The sequence below is a fragment of the Rattus norvegicus genome, chromosome 19 (assembly GCF_021556685.1).
Source record: "Rattus norvegicus strain SHRSP/BbbUtx chromosome 19, alternate assembly SHRSP_T2T, whole genome shotgun sequence".
Lineage (NCBI taxonomy): Eukaryota > Metazoa > Chordata > Mammalia > Rodentia > Muridae > Rattus > Rattus norvegicus.
The window spans coordinates 27853226-27876073 of NC_141552.1; the positions used below are offsets into that span (position 1 = coordinate 27853226).

Consider the following 22848-nt stretch of genomic DNA (forward strand, 5'->3'; position numbering starts at 1 on the left):
TACTAAGGTTTTTTATAATCAAGCCTTGAGGAAAATTTGGCTTTGGAAGCAAGAGATGCTCAGTGGCTCTGCCCCAGGAAAGGCTCCTGGAAAGGGCACCTCTGCTTATGCTCAGTACAGGGAGAACATTAGCAGGAGGCAAAGTCTGCTCCCCATGACATCAGCTGTCCCTTCTTGGACATTCTATTGTCTCCTAGAGAGTTCTGGCATCCTCTGTGATGTCACTAGTGTTGTAGTGACAACCAGTGCCCTAGTTTCTCTCAGTCTGAGTCTGGCGGTTACAAGCTAAGACATGTTTTCCCGTCTTCGCAAGCTTTTTGGGAGGGGGAACGTCGATTCTGGAGAGACTAGAGTGAAGGAGTCTGGCCTTTCGTCTCAAAGTAATGATGGAGAAAGACAGCACTTCTGGGGAATGTGGAGTAAGTTCTGGGCAGTGTATTTTGAGCTTCCTGCCAGGGGGGCTGCAGGTTTAAGCTGACCTTTCTAGCAATGGGCCACAACAACTGCAGCATCTGAAAAGGAATTGAATTTCCATGAATATCACAATTCCTTAAAGTCAAGGATTTCAGAACTTTAGTTTCCCCATCCCCACTGGGAGGATATGGTAAGGCCAATGCTTTCATACTGTGAACTTCTGGTCTTTACTTTTCAGTTCATTTGCTCTGTTACATTGATATAATAACACCATCAGTGGTCATGGAGGGTCCACCTTTTCTGAGTTTAGACAGGGCAGCAATGTATTTCACTATCATTGCTTCTTTAAATACAGTGGGTATCTGACAGTAGTAACAGGGAGAGATTGTGCTCCAGGCAATAACCTTATGTTCTTAGACCTTCTCTGATTTCTTCTAACTGGCAGGGTCATCGTTTGCTTTATACATTAGAGGTTGTATGTTACAAACATTTTTCTACAATACCAAAACTATGTGGAACGTGTAGACCAAGATTCAGCCTGTAACCTATTCGCACTTCTAGGGCATTTGGTATTTCACATAGGGACACTGATAAGTCTATTGAACATATCCTCCCTTGGAAATGCATTTTAAATCCAAAGTTGTTGCCTTAGAGTATCAGGGTAGGACATCTGAGTGTCTCCAATCACTCAAGTTTTGTGGATGGTGAATTTATCATCTAAGTTCTGAAGCCACAGGGGTGAGGGTCCTGAAACCAAGCTGTACCCTGTTCAGCTGACAATAATCCTGGAGAAGCCATCACCATGGTACATGTAAGCACGTGATGTCCGGAATAGGGAACACCTGGCTGCTTACATCTCTTGGTGTCTATAGAGTAGTGGGAGAACTGAGATCCCCTGAGGAGGCCTCTTAAGCATAGACCAATCGCCTAGCAGTGACACTGGGTTCCTGGCTTGTTCTCCTGTTTAGGCCTCACTGAGGTCTATGAACACTCTATGCATACTCCCCATGCAGGTTAACTTGTGTTCTTCTACCTACAGACGCTGGGAGAGAAACATCATCCCCTGGCACTGACCTAAGCAAGAATCAGGCCATGAAGGAAAAGGAGAGGCTGATTAAAGAGCTGCAGCTCATTACCGAGGAGAGAAATGACCTGAGAGATCGCCTGAGGTTTCTGACAGAGAGATCTATGAAGAACAGGTATGAATTGCTCCAAATGCTCTTGTTTCATTCCTGGGTCTGCAAGGTCACCTTTTTCTTATCCTGTTAAGGTTTTGGGTTCTAGAAAGCTGTGCCTCCCTAACCACCCTGTGCTAAACCTCACCTCCCATATAGTCGAGATTCAGAACCTGACCCTTCCTGAGGAGCAAGATGGAAAATGGACTCATCTGCTTCCATTTATTTAAAAGCAGAACTTGTGGTCTGAATGAAGAATTCAGGGACAAATTCAGGGAGAGTGAGTTCCCAGTGTGCATTTGCAAAGCCCTTGACAGCTGGTGGCTTTGCAAGATTGTAATTGCAGTGAGTTTATGGTGAGTCTCTGTACTTGCTAGGCAGGGGACTGAGTGCTGGAAGATCCAGGCAGCAGCCTGGGGTAATATAGGACCCACCCCAGTTCATATATTCCTAAATGCCGATGTTCATTGTATTCTATCATTTGGGGCCAGGCCACACTTCAGGCCAAATCCATATTATGAAGACCTGGAGAGAATGGAGGAGGCGGTCATGTCAATTCTGCACAACTTAGAGATGGAGAACACTGAGGTCCATGAGAACAACCATAAGCTGAAGAAGGAGATTACCTTCTCTAGGTAAGTCCTGGTCAGAAAGGCTATCACTTGTGGAATGGCCATTTCTGACTTTCTTTGTTCTGTATTGGACGGTCTTCAGCTCTGGTTCTATCTCTTGTGCTATTTACCCATCAGTGTTCCAGGGTCATTAGGACTCAGTTTTCAGTTCCATAAAAGACTGTTCCTCATCCCAGGATTGTCTAGGCATCTTCAGAAGACTCTAGAGAGAACAGTACTGATTGAAGTCAGCAGAAGTTTATTAGGCTGCCCTGGACCTATGGTGTCACACCAGGTTTTACAAAACTCCGTGGGTAGACCACATGGTTAGCATGACCTTCTCTTGGTTCTACTGACCTCCTTTGAAGGTGTTGGCCCACTACTAATTGATGTTGGCCCCAGGCATTGTGCTTTCATGGATAGTTGTAGATCCATGTTCTTTCTCAGAGGTGTGGACACTAATTGGTGTCAGGCCAAGCAAACAATTTATTCTTCCCCGAATTAACTCTTTATGGTTTGTGCAGCAGCCTTATATGTATCAAGATGCATTTTATTAAGTCTTCATGGGTATCTGGGACCTGGTATAGTTAGTGGGACTTGGGAGTAGGAATGGGAGAAAGGGCCAGCATGATCTTACTATGCAGACTGTATTTCCAGAAACCTGCTCCGCCAGCTCCTGATGGAGAACACATGTAGGAAGAAGTTGGTCCCACTGAAGCAGGAGAACAAGGAGGTACATCTTGATTGTGCACTGAACCAGAAATATTTGGTTGACTTCAACAAGAAAGATAAAGACCATCAACGGCCAGAACCAGCATTATCAGGTAGGGACGAGCAGATGTGTTAGCTTAACAATATCTGATAAAATTTGCCAATTTGATACATCTTTGCTTCTCTTACCACCTTTCTAATTTACACTCACAACCAGCCAACCACCTCATGTAATGGAATTGTTCATTGCTCTGCCTATGCACAAGTATTCTAGGAAGTTAACCACTTTTCAGAAACTGAATTATTGTGCAAGCATATTTTGCTGCTGTTTTTGAAGCTGCAGTCTAGAAATGGTGACAGATGAATAACATATCTCATTATTGCATATCCATGTGATAGATTGTATCCTATGTAGAGTTTTGAACAATTTCTTGGTTCTTGAACAATTGACACTCTGTGGTCATGTGACCTCTTGTGTAGGAAGCACCTTTGTGATAAGAACCAAGTGCAAATGTCAAATTAGTACTTGTCATTGGCTTTATCCTTGGCGACATATGGACATCTCCTTTCTTCCTGCAACCCGATGAGGTCTCTTGCCATTGCCCTGTTCTTGGTTTGCACTGGTATAAGTCTGGGTCCCCTATTGGCAGCCCACATTACTGTGAGGCTTGCTGGAGATTTTGCCCTGCCTGCAGAGTAGGCAACAATGATATCAGTTAAAAGGTCCATGTCGACCGTCCAATAGAACTGAGGTGGTAGAAGGCAGCATTCTGACAGCTGGCTTGCATTTCCCCACCAAATCAGTGTCTGAAAAACTGCCTTCCTCTCCCAGGTCTCAGAAAGTGCAAGCGAGCTGGAATTGGACACACACCAGTAAGAGAGCTTCCTGAAGAGTAAGTTGCTTTCTCAGGAGTCCCTGATGACCAACATCCTGAATGGTAACATTTTTTGGATGAGTATTCATCCTCTGCGTTAATTTGTCATTTCTTAGAGACCCTAAATTTATATAACACTAAGCCAGCCTGACTGATTGAGGTCTTACTCACTTTCTTCTTCAGAAAACAGCACTTGAGAGACAACTTGGGGGACCGCCTTTCATTATGTGTGCTAGAGGAGAAACAGCAATACGTCTGTGCTTCTAAATGTTCGTTAAGAATATGCTTTTAGAAATATTTTTGTTATGATTTTAATTGAAGTTTTCTTTTTGTTGTTTCATATTTATATGTTCTTGTTACTATTTTTACTTTAAAATATTTTTAAATATTTTTATTCATTTTAATCCTGTTTTGTTGTAAAAATGTATTTGTTATGAATAAAAATTGAATTCTATCTCTTGACTCTTAAGACCATCTTTCTTACTCAAGGGTTCTGTCCCTTCCTGTGGACCTAGAACTGACAGCTACAGATGGATCTCTGCATGTTCCATGGAGCCTGGGCTAATAAGTGAATTCAAAGTCACCAAGGTGTACCCAGTGTGACAGTGTCTTTTGTGTGGATAATGTGGCTGTTTCTCGGACACACACTTTATGATGTAATCACTGACATGCTTTACCCAAATGTTAGGGTCCTTGTGGTTCTTCTGAGAGAGCAGCAGATGCTCTACCCTGTGAGTCATCACCACAGCTCCTGCAGGTGGCTTTTGTTATTCCACAGGAGGTGCTGTATTAGGTGGACAAGATCACCTATGATTAAATAGAGAGATCTCAGGAGATGTGTATTCACAGGGAACTTACTGAGCCGTACATGCTCAATGTGTTAGCTTGCCAGGCATCCCTACAGAGCTCTGGTGTTCCCACTGCTCATTGTGGGTCAGGATCATCCTCCAGCACCACTTAGTTTTCATATTAGAGCAGATCTTTCACCTGTTATCAATGATGACCATATGTATTATGCACATCTGATAAAATACAGAATAGAAACTAGATCCTGTAAGCCAGCTTGGCATATTGTGTTCTATTGATAGCAAGAAACGTATCTTAATCTAAGCAGTTTAGGGAGAAACCTCAAGAGCATACATAGTGAATGCTTCCTATAGCTGTGAACACAGGTTTCTTTTGGAGAGCAGGCCTGTGCAGGCCCAGAACCTAGGTTGGGCAGTTCAAGCTACCCTTTTTCCATGGCCAAACTGGGATCATATTGAGAATATATTTTTTCCAGGTGACTGATTTCCAATTTATGGAATTGAACTAACTTACTGAGAGTGGAGGTGACTCACAGAGTTAAAGTACAGAAGGAGCAATCCAGAATGTCCACAAAAACTTGCTGTCACCCCAGGGCTTTAAAAGCTCAGCAGCTAGAGAAGCAATGTAGTATTTGGTTATTCTCATGCTTAGGTCTAGTCATTCATTATAAGCTGAACATGACACAAAAAGAATCATCTGTGTCAATATAGAAGCTAGTTGTAACTAGATTCACCCCACACTATCACATCACTACCGTATTTGAGGTTCTCAGTTACTATCTAAGAACCTGGAAGAGGCCTGGGTCTTGCTACACATACTCATGATTTATGTCTTCATGACACTGTGTGCTTTGTTCTGTTGATGCTACCATTGGCATACAACACCTTGGATACTTTGTGCTGACATCTGTGACCTTAGACAATAGTTCATGTCATGCCTAACCTGAATAAACTGTCCTTAGAGTACAATGTGGTATGAGGGGCCTTCTTTTCCTATGAGATAGCAAAACATTTCCAGTCTTCAGTCAAGTCTGTCAGCCATTGTCCAGTGCCTGTCTTGAGATGTCCACATTTTCAGCTGAGAGTCTTCATCCAGGCTGCTCTGTAACTTTGTAGAAGATTAATAGGGTTCCAGCCCTAGGATTTAATTCAGTGTGACTGTACTTGCCGAACATTCTCAAAGCCCTCTGATCTACCCTAGCCCTCTGTGCTTTAGAGAAAAAAAAAATAAAGAACGACATTGCACTTGAAATTTCTCCCCCAACAAAAGGAGAGCCTGCATAGGGCCTTTAAGTAACTCTAAGCCCCAGCTTCCCCACAGCTCCCTCCATTGATTCCATTATTGATCTGTTTTCATTATTGCTCACTTTATTTTTGGTGTGCAAAGAATGTGCACCATGTCAGTAAAGTGTGTGTGTGTGTGTGTGTGTGTGTGTGTGTGTGTGTGTGTGTGTATGTATAGGGAAGGGTCCATAGTAGAAACTGTCGAGGTGCATGCAGACTCATGTTACTACTGCCCCATGGCACCTTGCAGGGAGCAATGAAATGGTGGCTACTTTAATAAAGCCTAAACAGGGCTGTGCATGGTTTGCAGTGAGATTGTGATGTCATCCCCACTGGAGAGAGCAGCAAAAGCTTCATTTATTACATGCTACTTTTACAAGGTGAGGCAAAGCCTCATCTTATAGAGTGTCTGATAGGATTTGACAGCAGGAAGTTAATTCAAGGCTCAAATCAAATCAATAATTACAAACAAAGAGAAAAATACAAAGAGTCAAGGGAACCACGAGCTGTGTGTTGGTTTTTTGTTTGTTTGTTTGTTTGCTTGCTTGCTTTTTTTTTTTTTTTGGTTCCTTTTTTTTTTTTTTTTTTTTTTTTTTTTTTTTTTTTTGTTGAGAAGGTCCATCAGAGAGACAACCTCTTCCTCAAACAAATTATACACCAGAGAGACAATACCTAAACTGACAAAATTAGAAATAAATGGGGGATATAACAATAGACAACCAACAAATTCAACAATCCTCCCTGGTTTGAGTGCCCTGGGGAAGTTGGGAAGCCACTTTTCCCTATCCTGTGTGACTTTCCCTGTATAGTGAGCTCTCCTGCAGGAGATGCTTTCACATGCTTCTTTAAAAGCACCTGTTCCTCAGGTCCAGATCAGCTGTGAAAACAGGCTTCTTCAAGATAGTGTGAGAGCTACCCCTCCCAGCTCAGAGCTGCAACTCCATAGGATCCTCCACTCCCAGTGCTGTGTAGGTCCCATGGAGAAGTCAGAGCAAAGTGCCCCTTCTGAGAAGTGACTTAGAACAGAAGGTTCAGAAGTGACAATCAACCCCCAAGTGCTTCTTCCAGGAGAAAGCAACCAGCTCTTCTTATGAAACAGTGTAGGCTCCCACATGACCCAGGTCTGTGACTGGGAAAGATTTTCTGGAGCTTAGTTGCCCAGTCACAGTGGGGCTACATTCTTGATCCATGCTCATTCCTACAACAAACGGTCCTCCCCCTCCCTCCCAGGCCTTCAGTTGAACCGAGGTCCTTCCAGGACCAACAGACCTGAGAGAACAGAGTGCATCTCAGGGGAGAGAAGAGGCCTGAATGATTTTAAATGGGAGAAAAACCCCATATCCGCCATCTAACAACGTTAGGGTTTGTGCATATGTGGACTTCAGAACCTTAAGGTCAGATTTTCTGATAACAGCTGCTGGGTGAAGCTGAAGTCTGCAGTGGGTGGGATTGTCCCAGGCAGGGAGGGGATCTGACTCTGCAGGCCTGGCCAGCTTCTTCATTCTCCTGAAACTAAGTGTTGGTTAGCTATAAATCTGAAGTGAGAGTTGGTTTTTGTCAACTCAAATGGATGAATTTCAAGTCTCACACACTATGTGAGACACACATTTACCCACAGGGGATTTGAACTCACTTCTATAGAAGTGACTGGGGCGAACAGAGGGAAAGCATTCTCACCTTTAGCATTCTGTCTGTATCAGAGACGACGGGGACTGGATTCCTGGACAGACATGTCCAAGCAGACACACCGTGTAATGGGGGAAAACTGAGGTAAGAAATGTCCTGGGGACAGTGATTTCAGATTGTGCCTTCAGCCAGGAATCTCTGTTGCCATTAAGCCAAGCAGCCTTGGGCCTCCTAAACTTGTCACTACGTCAGGGTGTCTCTGCTCTCACACCTGCATCAGGTCCTCCTCAGATGAAGGCTTCTCCAAATATATATATACATATATATATATATATATATATATGTATATATATATAAAGCAATGTTTCTCAACCTGTGGGGTGCAACCACTCACAAATTTATATCAGATATTATAACTTATAAGAGTAGCAATATTAGTTATGAAGTAGCAATGGAATAATTTTTGTGGTGGGGGTCACCACAGCATGAAGAGCTGTATTAAAGGGTTACATCATTAGGAGTGATTTGAGCCACTGCCATAGAAGCTGACACATGGGAGCAGACTCCTCATGTGAGTAGAGACCCATGGCAAGGGATACTGTGTCCTACCTTAGGACCCAGACGCAGAAACTACCCCAGGAGTCTGTGGGTCACCTTGTCTTAAATTCTCCCAGGGTCAAGAATAGCATTGATCATCTCAGCAGAGTCAGCTTGCACAGCCACATCAGGCCCATGGCTTCCCTTTACAGAGAAGGATGTGGGTCTGAGTGACAGACAGTGAGACTGAGGGGACCCTGATACTCATTTGCTTTGAGCTGTGGTTTCTTCACCTGTAAAATGGACGTGTTTCTGCTGAATTGGGTTGTTGTGGAGATTAACAGAACATACAACCTGCTCAGTGTCTGCCTGGCATGGACACCTGCTGGTTAAATGGAAGCTCTCGATGGTGATGCATTTAAAAGTAGAATCTCGAGCCCCATAGTGTTAGATGTCAGGTGACATACAGGGGTTGTAAGGGTTTTGTGATTCCAAGAGAGCCTTGAATTAAAACCAAAGCATCTTGTTTTAAATTAAAAAAAATCAAGTATAAAGTGCCAATATGAAATAATCATAAACAGAAATGAGCTAATTCCTGGAAGTCATTTAGTTTTACATTTTCTGCTTCTATTTTCAAGGCATCTTGAGTAGCACAGTACGAGATCCTAAAGCCTTCTCTTATGGTGCTACCCATTCTTTCCTGTCTCCTTGAGGACTTCTCAGGTGACTTAAGAAAACCTGATTTCCTTTCAGATTGTCCCCAGCTGCTGTGATCTCTCTGTCCATGGGCATTGCCAAAAGCTGCAGAGCCAATGTGTTGTTTTACAACACAAAATTTCCAGACATCAATTTTACCAATGAAGTCTCAGGAGTCAGATGCTGTATTTAAGTGAAGCTCCCAACTGTCCTTCCTAATTCACTGTTCCCCCAGAAGAAGAGCATTGTAGCTCCCTCTGCACGCTTTCTTAAAAATCCTTCAACTCAAAGACTTTCCATTGCCCTAGTTATCTTAATTTCCTATCAAGTTGTGCCTTGATCTGCTCTAGACCTAAGTGCCCTTTAGCTTTGCAGTAAAGGTGTGAGGTAGGTGAGCTGAACAGTAATAAAGTCCATGTTCACAGTAAACAAAGAGCTCTTGCATTAAATGTCTGTGCCCTGGCGATGCTATACCACACAATAGTTTTTCATTAAATAATACATTCAGGGAGATCACAGTGTGATCAAATATTTTGTAACATAACTTAGTAATGTTCTCTCTATTACATAAGTCAAGTACTATCCTGTGTATTCTGGTCTTTTTCTGTCATGTCTGTGTTCATCACCATGGGAATCCCAAGGAACATCATTCCTGGGCTTTTGAAACTGTTGCATACAGTCAACCGGGGACCAAAACCACCCAGGAGACTACTGATACTTGACACACATAAAGTCACCTCCCTATTTTCATATACTTTATGGCAAGAAGTCACCATTCCTGACCATGTCTCATTATCCAACATGCTACTAAATGGAAGAGTTGGGGTCAAGGAGGTCACCAACAAAGCACAAAACACCCATCTCAGATAAATATCTATGCTTTATTGAATTCAAACATCCATGGATTTCAGGACACAATTAAAAGTCCAAACATAAGGATAAGAGACATAGAAGAGAATTGAGATTTCCAGTTCATAGGTCCAGTAAACATCTTCAACAAATCATAGCAGAAAACTTCCATAAGGTAAAGAAATAAAAGGCCATAAAGGTACAGCAAGCCTACAGAACGCAAATTAATTTAACCAGAAAAATTTCCTCCATTCACATAATAATTAAAACACTAAATGCACAGATAAAAGAAAGAATATTATACGGGGTAAGGTATAAATATCCAGTAACAAATGAATTCAGACCTATCTGAATTACACCAGACTGCTCAACGGAGACTCAAAAAGCCAAAAATCCTGGACAGATGTAATGCAGACCCAGGTTCTTATTCCCAGCATAATTCGCAATCACCACGAATGGAGAAACCAAGACATTTTATGACAAATACAAATTTAAACAATATTTTTTCTTTAAGAAAGCATAACCGAGGACAATAGGAGGAAAACTCCAAGACAATGAGCTAAACTATACCCAAGGAAAAAAAAACCAAGAAATTAATCACCTCACAATAATTTTTAAAAAAAGAGAGAGAAGCACACAAACATAATTTCACCTACAACCAGAAAAAGAGGAGAAAGCAGCAACCATTGGTCTTTAATATCTAACCAGACCCTCTGTCACCAATCCCCCAGCTCCTAGGGACAAAACTACCAGCCAAAGTGTATACAAGGATGGGTCTATGGTTCTAGGTAACTGTGTAGAAGAGGAGTGACTTACGTGGCATCCATGTGGTAGGAGGCCATTGACTACCCTGAGGCCTGTTGCCCCACCAAAAGGAGATCCTAGAGGTGTGAGGTGGGAATGGGTATGTGTGGGTGGGGGAACACTGTCATATAGGCAAAGCTGAGCAGAAATGGGATGTAAGATTTGATGAGGGGAGTCTGGAGAGCGGGAAAACATTTGAAATATAAATAAATAAAATAACCAATTAATAAAAAAAATAACCGAAAATAAAATAGAAAGTGAAAAGGTAAAAGAAAACTGACACCAAAACAAAACTAAAGAAATCCCTGAAGTATATTGGTCTAATTCTGCTTGTATTTAATGGTAATTTGTGGAACTCAAGACTGGTTAACCCCAAAGAAGCTGACCCTGCTCCCAGTTAACTGTGATTATAAAGAAGCCAACAGCCAACAGCTGCACAGCAGAGAGATGGGGGAGGGGAGCTTTGAGGGCTTTACTAGAGAGGATCATGAGGAGGGAAGAAGGAGGAAGAAGCTGCCAGAGAATAAAGGAAGAAAATGTGTGATGGAGAGGAGAGAGGAAGAGTACAACAGCCATGGTTAAGGGAGAGGAGAGCCTGGTCCTGAGGGGTGTCCAAGGGGAACAAAGAGCAGCCAAGATGCTACACAGTCAGTAAGAGTTGAGCGGTATTGTTTGGAAAGTATCTGATACCATGGAGGGCAGGCAGCTGCCCAGCTACTGTGCTGATTAGGGCATAGTATACATAAATTTAACACAATGTGTATAACCAGTAAGACAGCTCTGTAGAGGATCCTAAAAGGATTACTTTAGTTTGAAGGGAAGGATAAAATACCAGAGGAAACAGGAAATATCTTAATAAAACTATGACAGTCAATCAAAAGAAGCCAATAAAAACCACAAAAATTAACAAAATGAGAACATTTGACATATACGTTTAAATAATATTTGCACGTCACTAAACTCAATTCCCCAGTGTACAGACATACATTTAGCCAGAAAGGGGATCACCATCATGAGAGATGTAGAGGATATACTAGGGAAACAGACCTAAGACACAGGTCCCTATAGCAATTCTATGCAGTTTCTCTATCAATAAAAACCAACAAGCTCTAGAGGTAAATGTCTGTGTTAGTGCTGACCTCCACCACCAGACATATATTTTCTTTCAAGTAAATAACAAAATCATGGGGCTTACAATGTAATCTAATATCCTGAAACATGAGTTTGCAGTGTTCCCTACACTTTTTAAATCAAGTCTGACTACTATTTTGGTTGTTTCCAATCCTGTCTGAGTGCATCATCAAGGGAATCCCAAGGGAAATCAGAAATGGGTTCTTGAAGCTGTTGCACAGGGCCAATATAGACCTAAGTACCACAGAAGAAACCTTGATTCTTATCACAAGGGACCATTCACCATCCCTCTTGTCACATAAATTATGGCAAGATGTCACCACTCCTGACCTTAGCTTCTTCTCCTAAAAGCTGCTGAAGGGAAGATTTGGTGTCAAGGGGTCTGGATTCAAACCACACCAACACTGAATTCATTTAAATAGGTGTAGTTCATTGAATGCACACACCAATACAGTTCAACCAGAGCAACAGCTCACAACTGTGTACTGGACATTGCTAGGCCCAGCTCATTGCAAGATCCACATGGGCTCACGCACAAGTGCTGGAAATGCTGCTATCTATGGCCCTGACTCAGGCCATTTTACACATAATTGTTCTTATTTTCCTGGATTCTAATGGGTCCTACGTGAAACTCATAGTTGGGGAACTTGTTAAAATTAACAAACCTCATAACATACAGAACATAACAGGGTATGTGACCAGCACCACACAGTTCAATGTCAGATTTTTTTGTTTTCCTTAGTTTGTTTCTTGGCATCCATGATGTGGAGGCATATTACAGAACAATAGGAAAGAGCTGGCTGCTGTGTAACAAATTTGCTGCTATTAAGGTAGGTACGGGGGCAAGACCTCAGCAGTAGCCCTTAAGATGGGAAGGAGATGATGTGTTTGATAACTGAAAGGAACTGCCTCAGCTGTGTTTCTCTACCTGCTCAGTGCCCTTTCAACATCACTCTGTCCCTGAAGAGGAACTCAAGGTCTGCCCCCTGCTGCCTGTGAGCCAGGACTAGGCACAGAAAGGTAAGGCCACAGTGCTGGTTTCCAATCCCTCAGTAATGCTGGATTTCCAATAGCGTACTTGTATACACAAATACAGTGCGGTAAGATACAATAGATACTAATCATTTCTCCCATAGGGCAGCAGTTGATTGACTACAACTAATTCTATTTAAGAAAAGAGAAAGAAACCTGGCTCTTGTGGAAATATACAAAGAAATATCTATGGTGGTGGGGAATGAATTCTGCCATGGACTGAACTCAGAAAGGTGGGGTTGGGAGAAAGCTGCATGGTTAAATAGCCCACCAGGTTCACATTGTGTCAACTTGATTTAATCTAAGGACAAAGAAGTGGAGTATCTCTGATGGCATTCTTCTAATCCCTCGAAAGGATCCCTGAGGATTGGCCTCAGTTCTTCACACTTCTTGATGGGGCAACAACACTCAAGGACGCTTGATTGTCATAGGCACAGTATTATGCTACATATACAGAGTAGAAAATACTAAGATGTTCAGATGGTGGTATCCATTTGTATGCACTCTTAATGTGGACCTAAGGAAAGAGAGATCAAGGTCCTTAGAATAGAAAGATCAGTTCCAGTTTTTTTTCTACCATTCCAAACTGAACGGCTGGTAGGGAGAGAATGGTAGATAATCGAGAATTAGTAGATGATGCTTTGAATGAAGTGTGGGTTTCTGTGCTGGTTTTAGACAGGATCTCAAGTATCACATGTTGCCCTCTCCCTGGCTGGCCAGGTTCACTCTGAGCTCAGATGAACCTCTTTCCACTTTCCAATACATAGGCTTACAAGAGTGGCCTCCAAGGACTGTGAGGACAGCATTAGCCTTTGACAGTTGAGGTGTGTAACCCACAACTATAGTTTTAGCCACGTTTTCCCATGTCTATCAGCTATTTCAGATTGTTGCTGTTAGATGCCTGACAATCAAGGACGCAGAAAAATACCCTGATAGAGAGCAAGGACATGGTGATCACATCCTTGCCTCTTCTGTATGTTCTGGATGAGGTTTGTTAAAATTCCAATATTGCAAAAATCTTTATATAGGGCCCATCACATTAAGGGTCACTATGCACTGTTCTATCTAAAATGGCCTAATCAGAACTGACTACCATATAACACTTCCTGCAATCTTCATATGAGAGAGAAGCTTGAGCTTTTTGTTTTGACTTTTTCTCTTCTCTTTCTTTCTTATTTTTTGCTATATAAGTTGCTATATGAATTTGCCCCCAAAATTTGAACTACGGAAGTGATCTATCAGTGTTAATGTGTGCATTCTATAAAGTATTCATTATTTACTATGATAGATGGTTTTGTGTTTGGTGGGGTGGCCATTTCCCAGTGTACAGGTGCTGGGACCTTGCTCTATCCACTTAATGGATAAGCACCATTTAGCCGTTTATGTGCATCCCCTATATCTCTTGACTATTTTATTTTTCTGATAGAAGCACATGATGTATCTTACTCAGGCCTGTGAGCATGCTCCTTTGGCAACATTGGTAAAGAGAAGAGAACCCCACAAGCAGCAAGGGTTCCCTTTACTCGTGGTCCCAATATTGTACTTTCCTCTGCCAACTGGTCTCCACACTTTTCCTAGCACCATAAAGACTTCAACTCTTTCTCCTAAGGAATATTCTGGCAATTGTCGATTGCTAAGCACATGACTTCATGAGTGTTCCCCTAACACACGCCCGTGTTGTAACCCACCATGCAGACTATTTCTTGATGTGATATAAAGCACCTGTACAGAATGAGACAGGAGAACTTTTGACTGCATATTCAAGCTGGTGTGAAATCTCAGGAAGTTTTAATGGCTAACATTGGTGAAGGAGGACAATTTGATGAGACATTTTTTGGGAAAGATTTGAAAGGAAACATTCATTTAGATGCATAGGAATTACTAAGGTTTTTTATAATCAAGCCTTGAGGAAAATTTGGCTTTGGAAGCAAGAGATGCTCAGTGGCTCTGCCCCAGGAAAGGCTCCTGGAAAGGGCACCTCTGCTTATGCTCAGTACAGGGAGAACATTAGCAGGAGGCAAAGTCTGCTCCCCATGACATCAGCTGTCCCTTCTTGGACATTCTATTGTCTCCTAGAGAGTTCTGGCATCCTCTGTGATGTCACTAGTGTTGTAGTGACAACCAGTGCCCTAGTTTCTCTCAGTCTGAGTCTGGCGGTTACAAGCTAAGACATGTTTTCCCGTCTTCGCAAGCTTTTTGGGAGGGGGAACGTCGATTCTGGAGAGACTAGAGTGAAGGAGTCTGGCCTTTCGTCTCAAAGTAATGATGGAGAAAGACAGCACTTCTGGGGAATGTGGAGTAAGTTCTGGGCAGTGTATTTTGAGCTTCCTGCCAGGGGGGCTGCAGGTTTAAGCTGACCTTTCTAGCAATGGGCCACAGCAACTGGAGCACATAAAAATAAAAATTGAATTCTATCTCTTGACTCTTAAGACCATCTTTCTTACTCAAGGGTTCTGTCCCTTCCTGTGGACCTAGAACTGACAGCTACAGATGGATCTCTGCATGTTCCATGGAGCCTGGGCTAATAAGTGAATTCAAAGTCACCAAGGTGTACCCAGTGTGACAGTGTCTTTTGTGTGGATAATGTGGCTGTTTCTCGGACACACACTTTATGATGTAATCACTGACATGCTTTACCCAAATGTTAGGGTCCTTGTGGTTCTTCTGAGAGAGCAGCAGATGCTCTACCCTGTGAGTCATCACCACAGCTCCTGCAGGTGGCTTTTGTTATTCCACAGGAGGTGCTGTATTAGGTGGACAAGATCACCTATGATTAAATAGAGAGATCTCAGGAGATGTGTATTCACAGGGAACTTACTGAGCTGTGCGTGCTCAACGTGTTAGGTTGCCAGGCATCCCTACAGGGCTCTGGTATTCCCACTGCTCAGTGTGGGTCAGGATCATCCTTCAGCATCACTTAGTGTCCATAGTAGAGCAGATCTTTCACCTAATATCAATGATGACCATATGTATTATACACATCTGATAAAATACAGAATAGAAACTAGCTTCTTGTAGGCCAGATTGGCATAATCAGTTTTTTGATTGTTAGCAAGAAAATTATTTTAATCTAAGCAGTTTAGGGAGGAACCTCCAGAGCATCCATAGTGAATGTAGCCTGCAGCTGTGAACAGAGGTTTCTGTTGGAGAGCAGGCCTGTGCAAGCCCAGAACCTAGGTGGGACAGTTCAAGCTACCCTTTTTCCATGGCCAATCTGGGATCGTATTGAGAATGTATTTTTTCCAGGTGACTGATTTCCAATTTATGGAATTGAACTAACTTACTGTGAGTGGAGGTGACTCAGAGAGTTAAAGTACAGAAGAACCAATCCAGTATGTCCACAAAAGCTTGCTGTCACCCCAGGGCTTTTAAAAGCTCAGCAGCTAGAGAAGCAATGTAGTATTTGGTTACTCTCATGCTTAGGTCTAGTCATTCATTATAAGCTGACCATGACACAAAAAGTGTCATCTGTGTCAAAACTAGTTGTAACTAGATTCACCCCACACTATCACATCACTACCGTATTTGAGGTTCTCAGTTACTATCTAAGAACCTGGAAGAGGCCTGGGTCTTGCTACACAAACTCATGATTTATGTCTTCATGACACTGTGTGCTTTGTTCTGTTAATGCTACCATTGGCATACAACACCTTGGATACTTTGTGCTGACATCTGTGACATGAGACAATAGTTCATGTCATCCTAACCTGAATAAACTGTCCTTAGAGTACAATGTAGTGGGAGGGTCGTTCTTTTCCTGTGAGATATCAAAACATTTCCAGTCTTCAGTCAAATCTGTCAGCCATTGTCCAGTGCCTGTCTTGAGATGTCCACCTTTTCAGCTGAGAGTCTTCATCCAGGCTGCTCTGTAATTCTGTAGAAGATTAATAGGGTTCCAGCCCTAGGATTTAATTCATTGTGACTGCACTTGCCGAACATGCTCAAAGCCCTGAGATCCACCCTAGCCCTCTGTGCTTTAGAGAAAGAAAATAAAGAACCACATTGCACTTGAAGTTTCTCCTCCAACAGAAGGAGAGCCTGCACAGGGCCTTTAAGTAACTCTAAGCCCAGGCTTCCGCCCACAGCTCCCTCCATCAATTCCATGTTTGGTGTGTTTTCACTACTACTCACTTTCTTCTGTGTGCAAAGAATGTGCACCATGTCAGTAAAGTGTGTGTATGTGTGTGTGTGTGTGTGTGTGTGTGTGTGTGTGTGTGTGTGTGTGTGTGTGTGTGTTTGGTCCCTAGTGAAAACTGTCGAGATACATGCAGACTCATGCTACTGCTGTCCCATGGTACCTTGCAGGGAACCCTGAAATGGTGGCTACTTTAATACAGTCTAAACCGGGTGTGCATGGTTTCTGTAAGGTCACCACTACAGAGAGCAGGAAAAGCTTCAGTAGTCACATGGATGTGATCAATCAGTGTTAGTCATGCCCTTCCAGCATGGTAGACTGCAGGTTGTCTGTCCCCATCACTTTGCTCTCCTGTGCCCAAACAATGCCAAGGTCAGGGCCGTTGAGCCGTGAGGCAGAGGCTCACCACCCTCAGTGCTGCCTACGACCCCTAAGACTGTCTCTTTCGGGTGTGTGCGTGCTGGACACTCATGGATCCTGAGATCTCCGCAGCTGAGGTGAAACAGTACCGGAGCCATTGCAATGTGGGCACATATTTGGTTGTGGAGCTGGGCCACTCTTTGACTTTTGTTGAGTGGAGAGACAACTGTTGGCTGAGCCTTTGGTGAACCGGATGGCCCCTGGCCACGTCAGCAGTCAGCAGTATCAAAGCTGAGCAACCAGTGTTTTATGTTCCATTTTGTCATCGCTGATCAGTGTTCTGATGCCACAGCACATGGCTGGTCTCAGTCTCCCCATGTGGCCACAATGCCTAATTGATATTGCCTCCACTTCCCAAGTGCCACTGGGATTTCTGTAGAACCCCTAAGACAGCAGCAAGCAGGAGCTCCTGACTATTCCCTCCCTGCTCTCTGGATCTGCAAGTCATTCTGTGTACCTATGGCTATTCCCTCATAAACCCTTGATGCCATGATACCTTAATAAACACTTGAATCATGCCCTGATGGCCAGTTTTCAACTGCTACCTGACACCATCTATAATCGCCTGGGAAATGAGGGACAGTCTGGATCAGACTGGCCTTTGAGCATGACTATGCGTGACTGTCTTCGTTGCTGTGGGAGATGCCAGACAGCCTCTTTTCTGATCCTAGAGTCCCTATACCCAGCCACTTGTCCCCTCTACAGCCAGACCCTACTTCTGCTCCTAGGCACTGTCTTGGACTTCCTTCCCTCAGGTGGCTTCTCTCCTTTGGTTGCTACAGAAACCTGTTATGAGGACAGGAACAGGGAGTTAAGAGTTCAAAGCCATCTTCCCAGTGATGTTCTTTCTCAGAGGTCAGTGGGACACTTAAAGAGTTTTGTGTATACATTTTATTAAGCAAGGGACAATCATGCATCAGACACAGGAAACTAACAGCACATCTACCGGACCTCCTTCAACACCTGGGCATCTCTTCTAGCCTGTGCTTCTGTGTGCTGAAACCTGGGGACCAACTTCCTGTGGGGTTTCCCAGGATGACTATGCACACTACTACACTGACGTAAATCCTCAAAACTCACAAACAGCAACAGGACCGACCGCCACAGGAACGGTTCTCCATCAACAGATACCACAGACCAGCAAGCAGAAGCATGGGAGGGTGGTGCTGTGGTTCACACACTTCTCTTTCCTCACTAGGGCAGGTGACCTGCTGAAGAAAACAAGGAGGCAGCAGGATGGAAGAGGAAAACTAAAACCCAGTCCTTGCATTAAACACTCAAGCATATTCAAACTAGAAGAGAGAAGTTTGCCAAGAATGAGGGCCACTTTGGGCATCCATCATCAATAGCCCTGGCTGTCTAGGCCAGCATCAGATCCAGCAGTCTCCAGGCAGGTGTCAGCCAGGCCCTCAAGGGCACTAAGAGCATTAACCATGAAGAATAGAACAAGATCTCTGCCTCTTGCCTGCCTGACAGCCAAGCATGTGTATGCCCTGGCAATGCTCACGCTGGGACCCCTGCTAGATATTAAGGTATAGAGACCTGATAGTTGATTAGGACCCTGTTCGAAAAGGAAGACACCAGATATTTCCCTCTGGCATCCATATGTGCATGCATGGTTGTACAAGCTGGTAGAATCTCTCTCTCTCTCTCTCTCTCTCTCTCTCTCTCTCTCTCTCTCTCTCTCTCACACACACACACACACACACACACACACACACACACACACACACATTCAAAGTTTTGAAGAACAGCAGAAGAATCTCTGGGACTCTAAGCCTGACCAGCCTAATCTGTGAGCCACAGCTTCTGTGTGAGAGCTCCTTTGTGTGAGAGGCATAGGGTGACTGAGGAAGGTTGCTGGTGTCCATCCCTGGCCTGCATGTGCATGCATACAGAGACATGGACACATGCACATGCTGAGTACCCCTCATCCAATCCTGAAATCTGAAAACACTGAATTTCAAATCCAGGCATTCTCCTAACCTACACCTTCCCTCAGGAATTGGAGATGAGGCTTTGCAAGAATTCTCAACCAGTGAGACTGGCCCAGACCTTCTGAGATCCATTCTGCCCCAGGAGAACACAGCAGGTGTTATCAGGACAACTCAGAAACTCAAAACTCCAGCCTGATGCAGGGACCGCCTGCTGGGTTAGGAGAAGACTCAGCATCAGGTTCCTGAATGAAAACATCACCTCTGAACACACGGGGTCGCTGTGGCTATGCCTTCAAGGCAACTTCAGCAGCAGCTTAAATAGACTAGGGATGACTATGGGAATCTGCCTGCAGGGTGATGTGAGAATCCTTTTGCTAAGGCTTGGTCGCTAGATGTTGCCACAGAAACCCTTGAACTCTTCTTGGAGTACAGTCCAGGCAGAGGCTGAACACAAAACATTCTGATTATGAACTGAGTTTAACAGATAATCCGGAACCTGAAGGCCACAGGCCCAAAGGTCTGCACTGCAGGGGTGAGGCATCACTGCAGGGATGACCACACACTGCAGGGCTGAGGTGTCACTCAGGGGATGACCACACACTGCAGGGGTGAGGTGTCACTGCAGGGATGACCACACACTGCAGGGATGACCACACACTGCAGGGGTGAGGTGTCACTGCAGGGATGACCACACACTGCAGGGGTGAGGTGTCACTGCAGGGATTACACACATTGCAGGGGTGAGGTGTCCCTGCAGGGATGACCAGGAAACTGATTGAGCTCCTCAGGGCACTCCCTGTCCTGAATGTGCTTCCTTCTAGGTGAGCACTGCAGCTTTCAGGGAGCTGGAGGCCTGTGTGGGCAGCAGTAGAAACTGCTAGCCTTGTTATTCACAGCTGAAACTATCACACAGGGCATTCCAGAAGTGACCACCACCAAAGTGGGGCCTTTCACAGCATTCTGGGTAGGATGGCACAAAGCCCCATGACAATTTTGCCTGTGATCCATACCAAATGTCTGCTGTCAGTGCCTGTCTCTTAGGAGCCACCTGGATGATTCAGGGGATGGTCCTGAAGAAAAGGCTTGGCAAAATTGAGGTCTTCAAAGCCAGAGGAGCAGTGAGGAGGTGCAGGGGCCATAGACCATGGAGACCGATATATGCTGATGTTAGACTACCCAGACTCATCCCTGTGTCCAAGTCTGGATGTCACAGAGGCACCTGGCAAAGGTCCCAACAGTGTCCTTCAGGATTCAGCTGTCTCCCTACTTGCCCTCCACCTAACCCACTTCCTGTGGTTCTGGGAGTCAAGGACTTCATCACCTTTTTCATTTTCTTGTCATATTGCAGGTACTGTGACTCGACCACTCTTCCTCCTGCAGGAGACACATCGTTTGTCACAGAACAGGACTGCTGCACCAGGAAGACCCATAGCATAACCAGGACGCTACAATGAAAAGCAGGCCTGGCCCTTCATGCTGAATGACAGGAAAAGCACCCGGCCTTCTCTTTGTTGCAGACTGGATTCCTCAGCCTTCCTGTTATAAACAGGGCACTAGTACCCTTCACAGGATACTTAGTGTGTATAAGACATTTATAGAATTCATCTTGTATATAGGCCATTGGGCTAGGAGCCAGCATCAAGGCATCAAGTAGGAGGAAATACAGAAACATTCTAGGAAGGGACAGCCAGGGGCCAGTGGGATGGCTCAGTGATTAAGGACCAGAGTTCAGATCCCAGCACATGGATGTTCACAGTCATCTGCAGAATCAGATCTAGGGGGTCCCATGACCTCCCCAGCTCCCAAGCAGCTACATGTGTGCGTCTTAGACACTTCTCACTCACCGTGAAACAACCTAAGCCACAAAACATCCCACACCTTCTTGGATGGGCCCATCCCTGGGGGAGTCTTGTGTGTTCTGGGCTTCAACTCTAGGAAGGCTTGGCCTTGTTTTATAAGATGTCTTATTCCTTATTTCAGCAGAGAGAAAAAAAAATCCAGTCCTGGAACCCTAGAAGACACTGCCATGATGTCACTGCTGTGCTGGCATAGGCTTAGAGATATCTCCATGATCCATCCGAGTCACCTAGAGCTCAGGGAATGATGGAAAAGTCCATGTGAGTTCGCCCAGAGCTTGCAACCATGAGAAAGCTTGGAAAACACAGGGCACATGTGGTGTTTGATCCTGGGTCAGTTCAACCCTCTTGAGCCTGCAGCTAAGACAAACAGTTACACTGGCCTGAGTGCACAGGCCAGATCTCAGAACCTGTTTGCCAGCCATGGAACACTCTGGATTCCTCCTCTCAGCTGGACCTTCTTCCTCTACACCTCATCCACCCAAGCTTCTCAAGAAGTGAAGCTACCAGGTTAATACAACCACAAACTGAAGGCAGCAAGAGCCTTCAGCCGCCCTGTGGCAGTAAGGTCAGTCCATAGGTCTCCTGTCCCTGCACTGTCAGTACCTGTGAGAGCCATGGCCACCTATTCCCTTCAGAGGTGAGGACAATTATACCCACAACCTTGCTTTCAACAAATCCTGCCTTGGCCACAGGTGGGACCCTCATGAGACTCAATCTGATGCAGGCCTCCTCAGACACTTTGGCTTCCTTTCTGGCTGCTGGAGCTTGGGCCCTCTGGCCTGGCCTAATGTAGGATCAGCAACATCCAACTCTGTCGGGCCTCAGACATCCCACATTGGGGGCCCTGCTTCACTCCTAGGTGCATCCTTTTCCCACATCTCTTCAGTCTCTCCCTCATCCCTAATTCCCCTTGCCTCTCAGGCCCAGCCCTTCAGTCTCTGATGGAGACTGTCCTGGAGGGACAGGAGCCCCTCCCCTGAGATACTCTCCCACTCCATGCTGCTGGGCTCTGACAACTCTGCCCTTGGGCTGACTCATCTCTACAGGCACAGCCTGCTGCTCCCCTGCCCCTGCAACCCACTTCCTAGCTCTGCTTCACACAAACACTCTGAGATCTCTACACTGGCTTCCCATTCTATTTTGCTCCCTCTCTGTCCTCCAGAAGTTCTGCTGCTCTCTCTCACCACAGCAGGACCCACTAAGACACTGCTCCTGACCCCAGCAGCCACCAGCAGCCCAGGTCATGGGGCTACTAACAGCTTTGGCCCAGGACTCAGGGCTCCTTCCTTCTTCAGTATCGAGTCCAGGCTGAGACCATCTGGCCTGCTGCTGGGTCCTTGAAACCCTCAGTCTCACAGCCTCTGGGCACTCTGAGCCCTAGTCCTTATGGCTAACAAGTAGCTGCCCAGTCAAGCAACATGGGCCTCACTGGCTTCCTGGTGTGCCATGATGCTTTCCCTGCATGGCCGGGGATGACTGCATGCTAGGATTATGTCTGGAACTAGACCTGCAGGTAACACCTGATGGGTTGGCCAGGCTGTCCTCCTACTCCTGTTCTCAGGAGATTCTCTTGACTAAGCCTCCCAAGTGCTGGGATGAGAAGTATGTGCCACCATGCCACATTCTGATTATAAACTGAGTTTAACAGATAATCCGGAACCTGAAGGCCACAGGAACAAAGGCCTGCACTGCAGGGATGAGGTGTCACTGCAGGGATGACCACACACTACAGGGGTGAGGTGTCACAGCAGGGATGACTACACACTGCAGGGGTGAGGTGTCACTGCGGGGATGACCACACACTGCAGGGGTGAGGTGTCACTCAGGGCATGACCACACACTGCAGGGGTGAGGTGTCACTGCAGGGATGACCACACACTGCAGAGGTGAGGTGTCCCTGCAGGGATGACCAGGAAGCTGACTGAGCTCCTCAGGGCTCTTCCTGT

At 44.9% G+C, this 22848-nt stretch overlaps 2 protein-coding genes across 3 annotated transcripts in view; one reads left to right on the forward strand and one right to left on the reverse strand.

Moving 5' to 3' along the window:
• LOC147999324 (uncharacterized) overlaps positions 1-22848 on the reverse strand; it is a 150952-nt gene that overhangs the window by 77214 nt on the left and 50890 nt on the right. The window lies entirely within an intron of this gene.
• Positions 263-4247, forward strand: LOC147999328 (disks large homolog 5-like). Of its 2 annotated transcripts, none has more exons than XM_087596550.1 (6): positions 263-419; positions 1454-1613; positions 2081-2224; positions 2858-3024; positions 3744-3804; positions 3970-4247. In XM_087596550.1, the coding sequence occupies exons 1-6, from the start codon at positions 293-295 to the stop codon at positions 4076-4078; spliced, it is 768 nt and encodes a 255-aa protein (XP_087452676.1). In that variant the 5' UTR covers positions 263-292; the 3' UTR covers positions 4079-4247. The 2 variants fall into 2 exon arrangements, with proteins under 2 accessions (XP_087452676.1, XP_087452677.1); XM_087596551.1 differs by having other exon boundaries at positions 3744-3849; positions 3970-4238.

Excerpts from the sequence above, each read along its gene's own strand:
- LOC147999328 (XM_087596550.1), top strand. The coding sequence starts at position 293 with ATGTTTTCCCGTCTTCGCAAGCTTTTTGGGAGGGGGAACGTCGATTCT. Across the intron at positions 1,614-2,080 it reads GAGAGATCTATGAAGAACAG|GCCACACTTCAGGCCAAATC; the intron begins GTATGAATTGCT and ends ATTTGGGGCCAG. Across the intron at positions 2,225-2,857 it reads AAGGAGATTACCTTCTCTAG|AAACCTGCTCCGCCAGCTCC; the intron begins GTAAGTCCTGGT and ends CTGTATTTCCAG.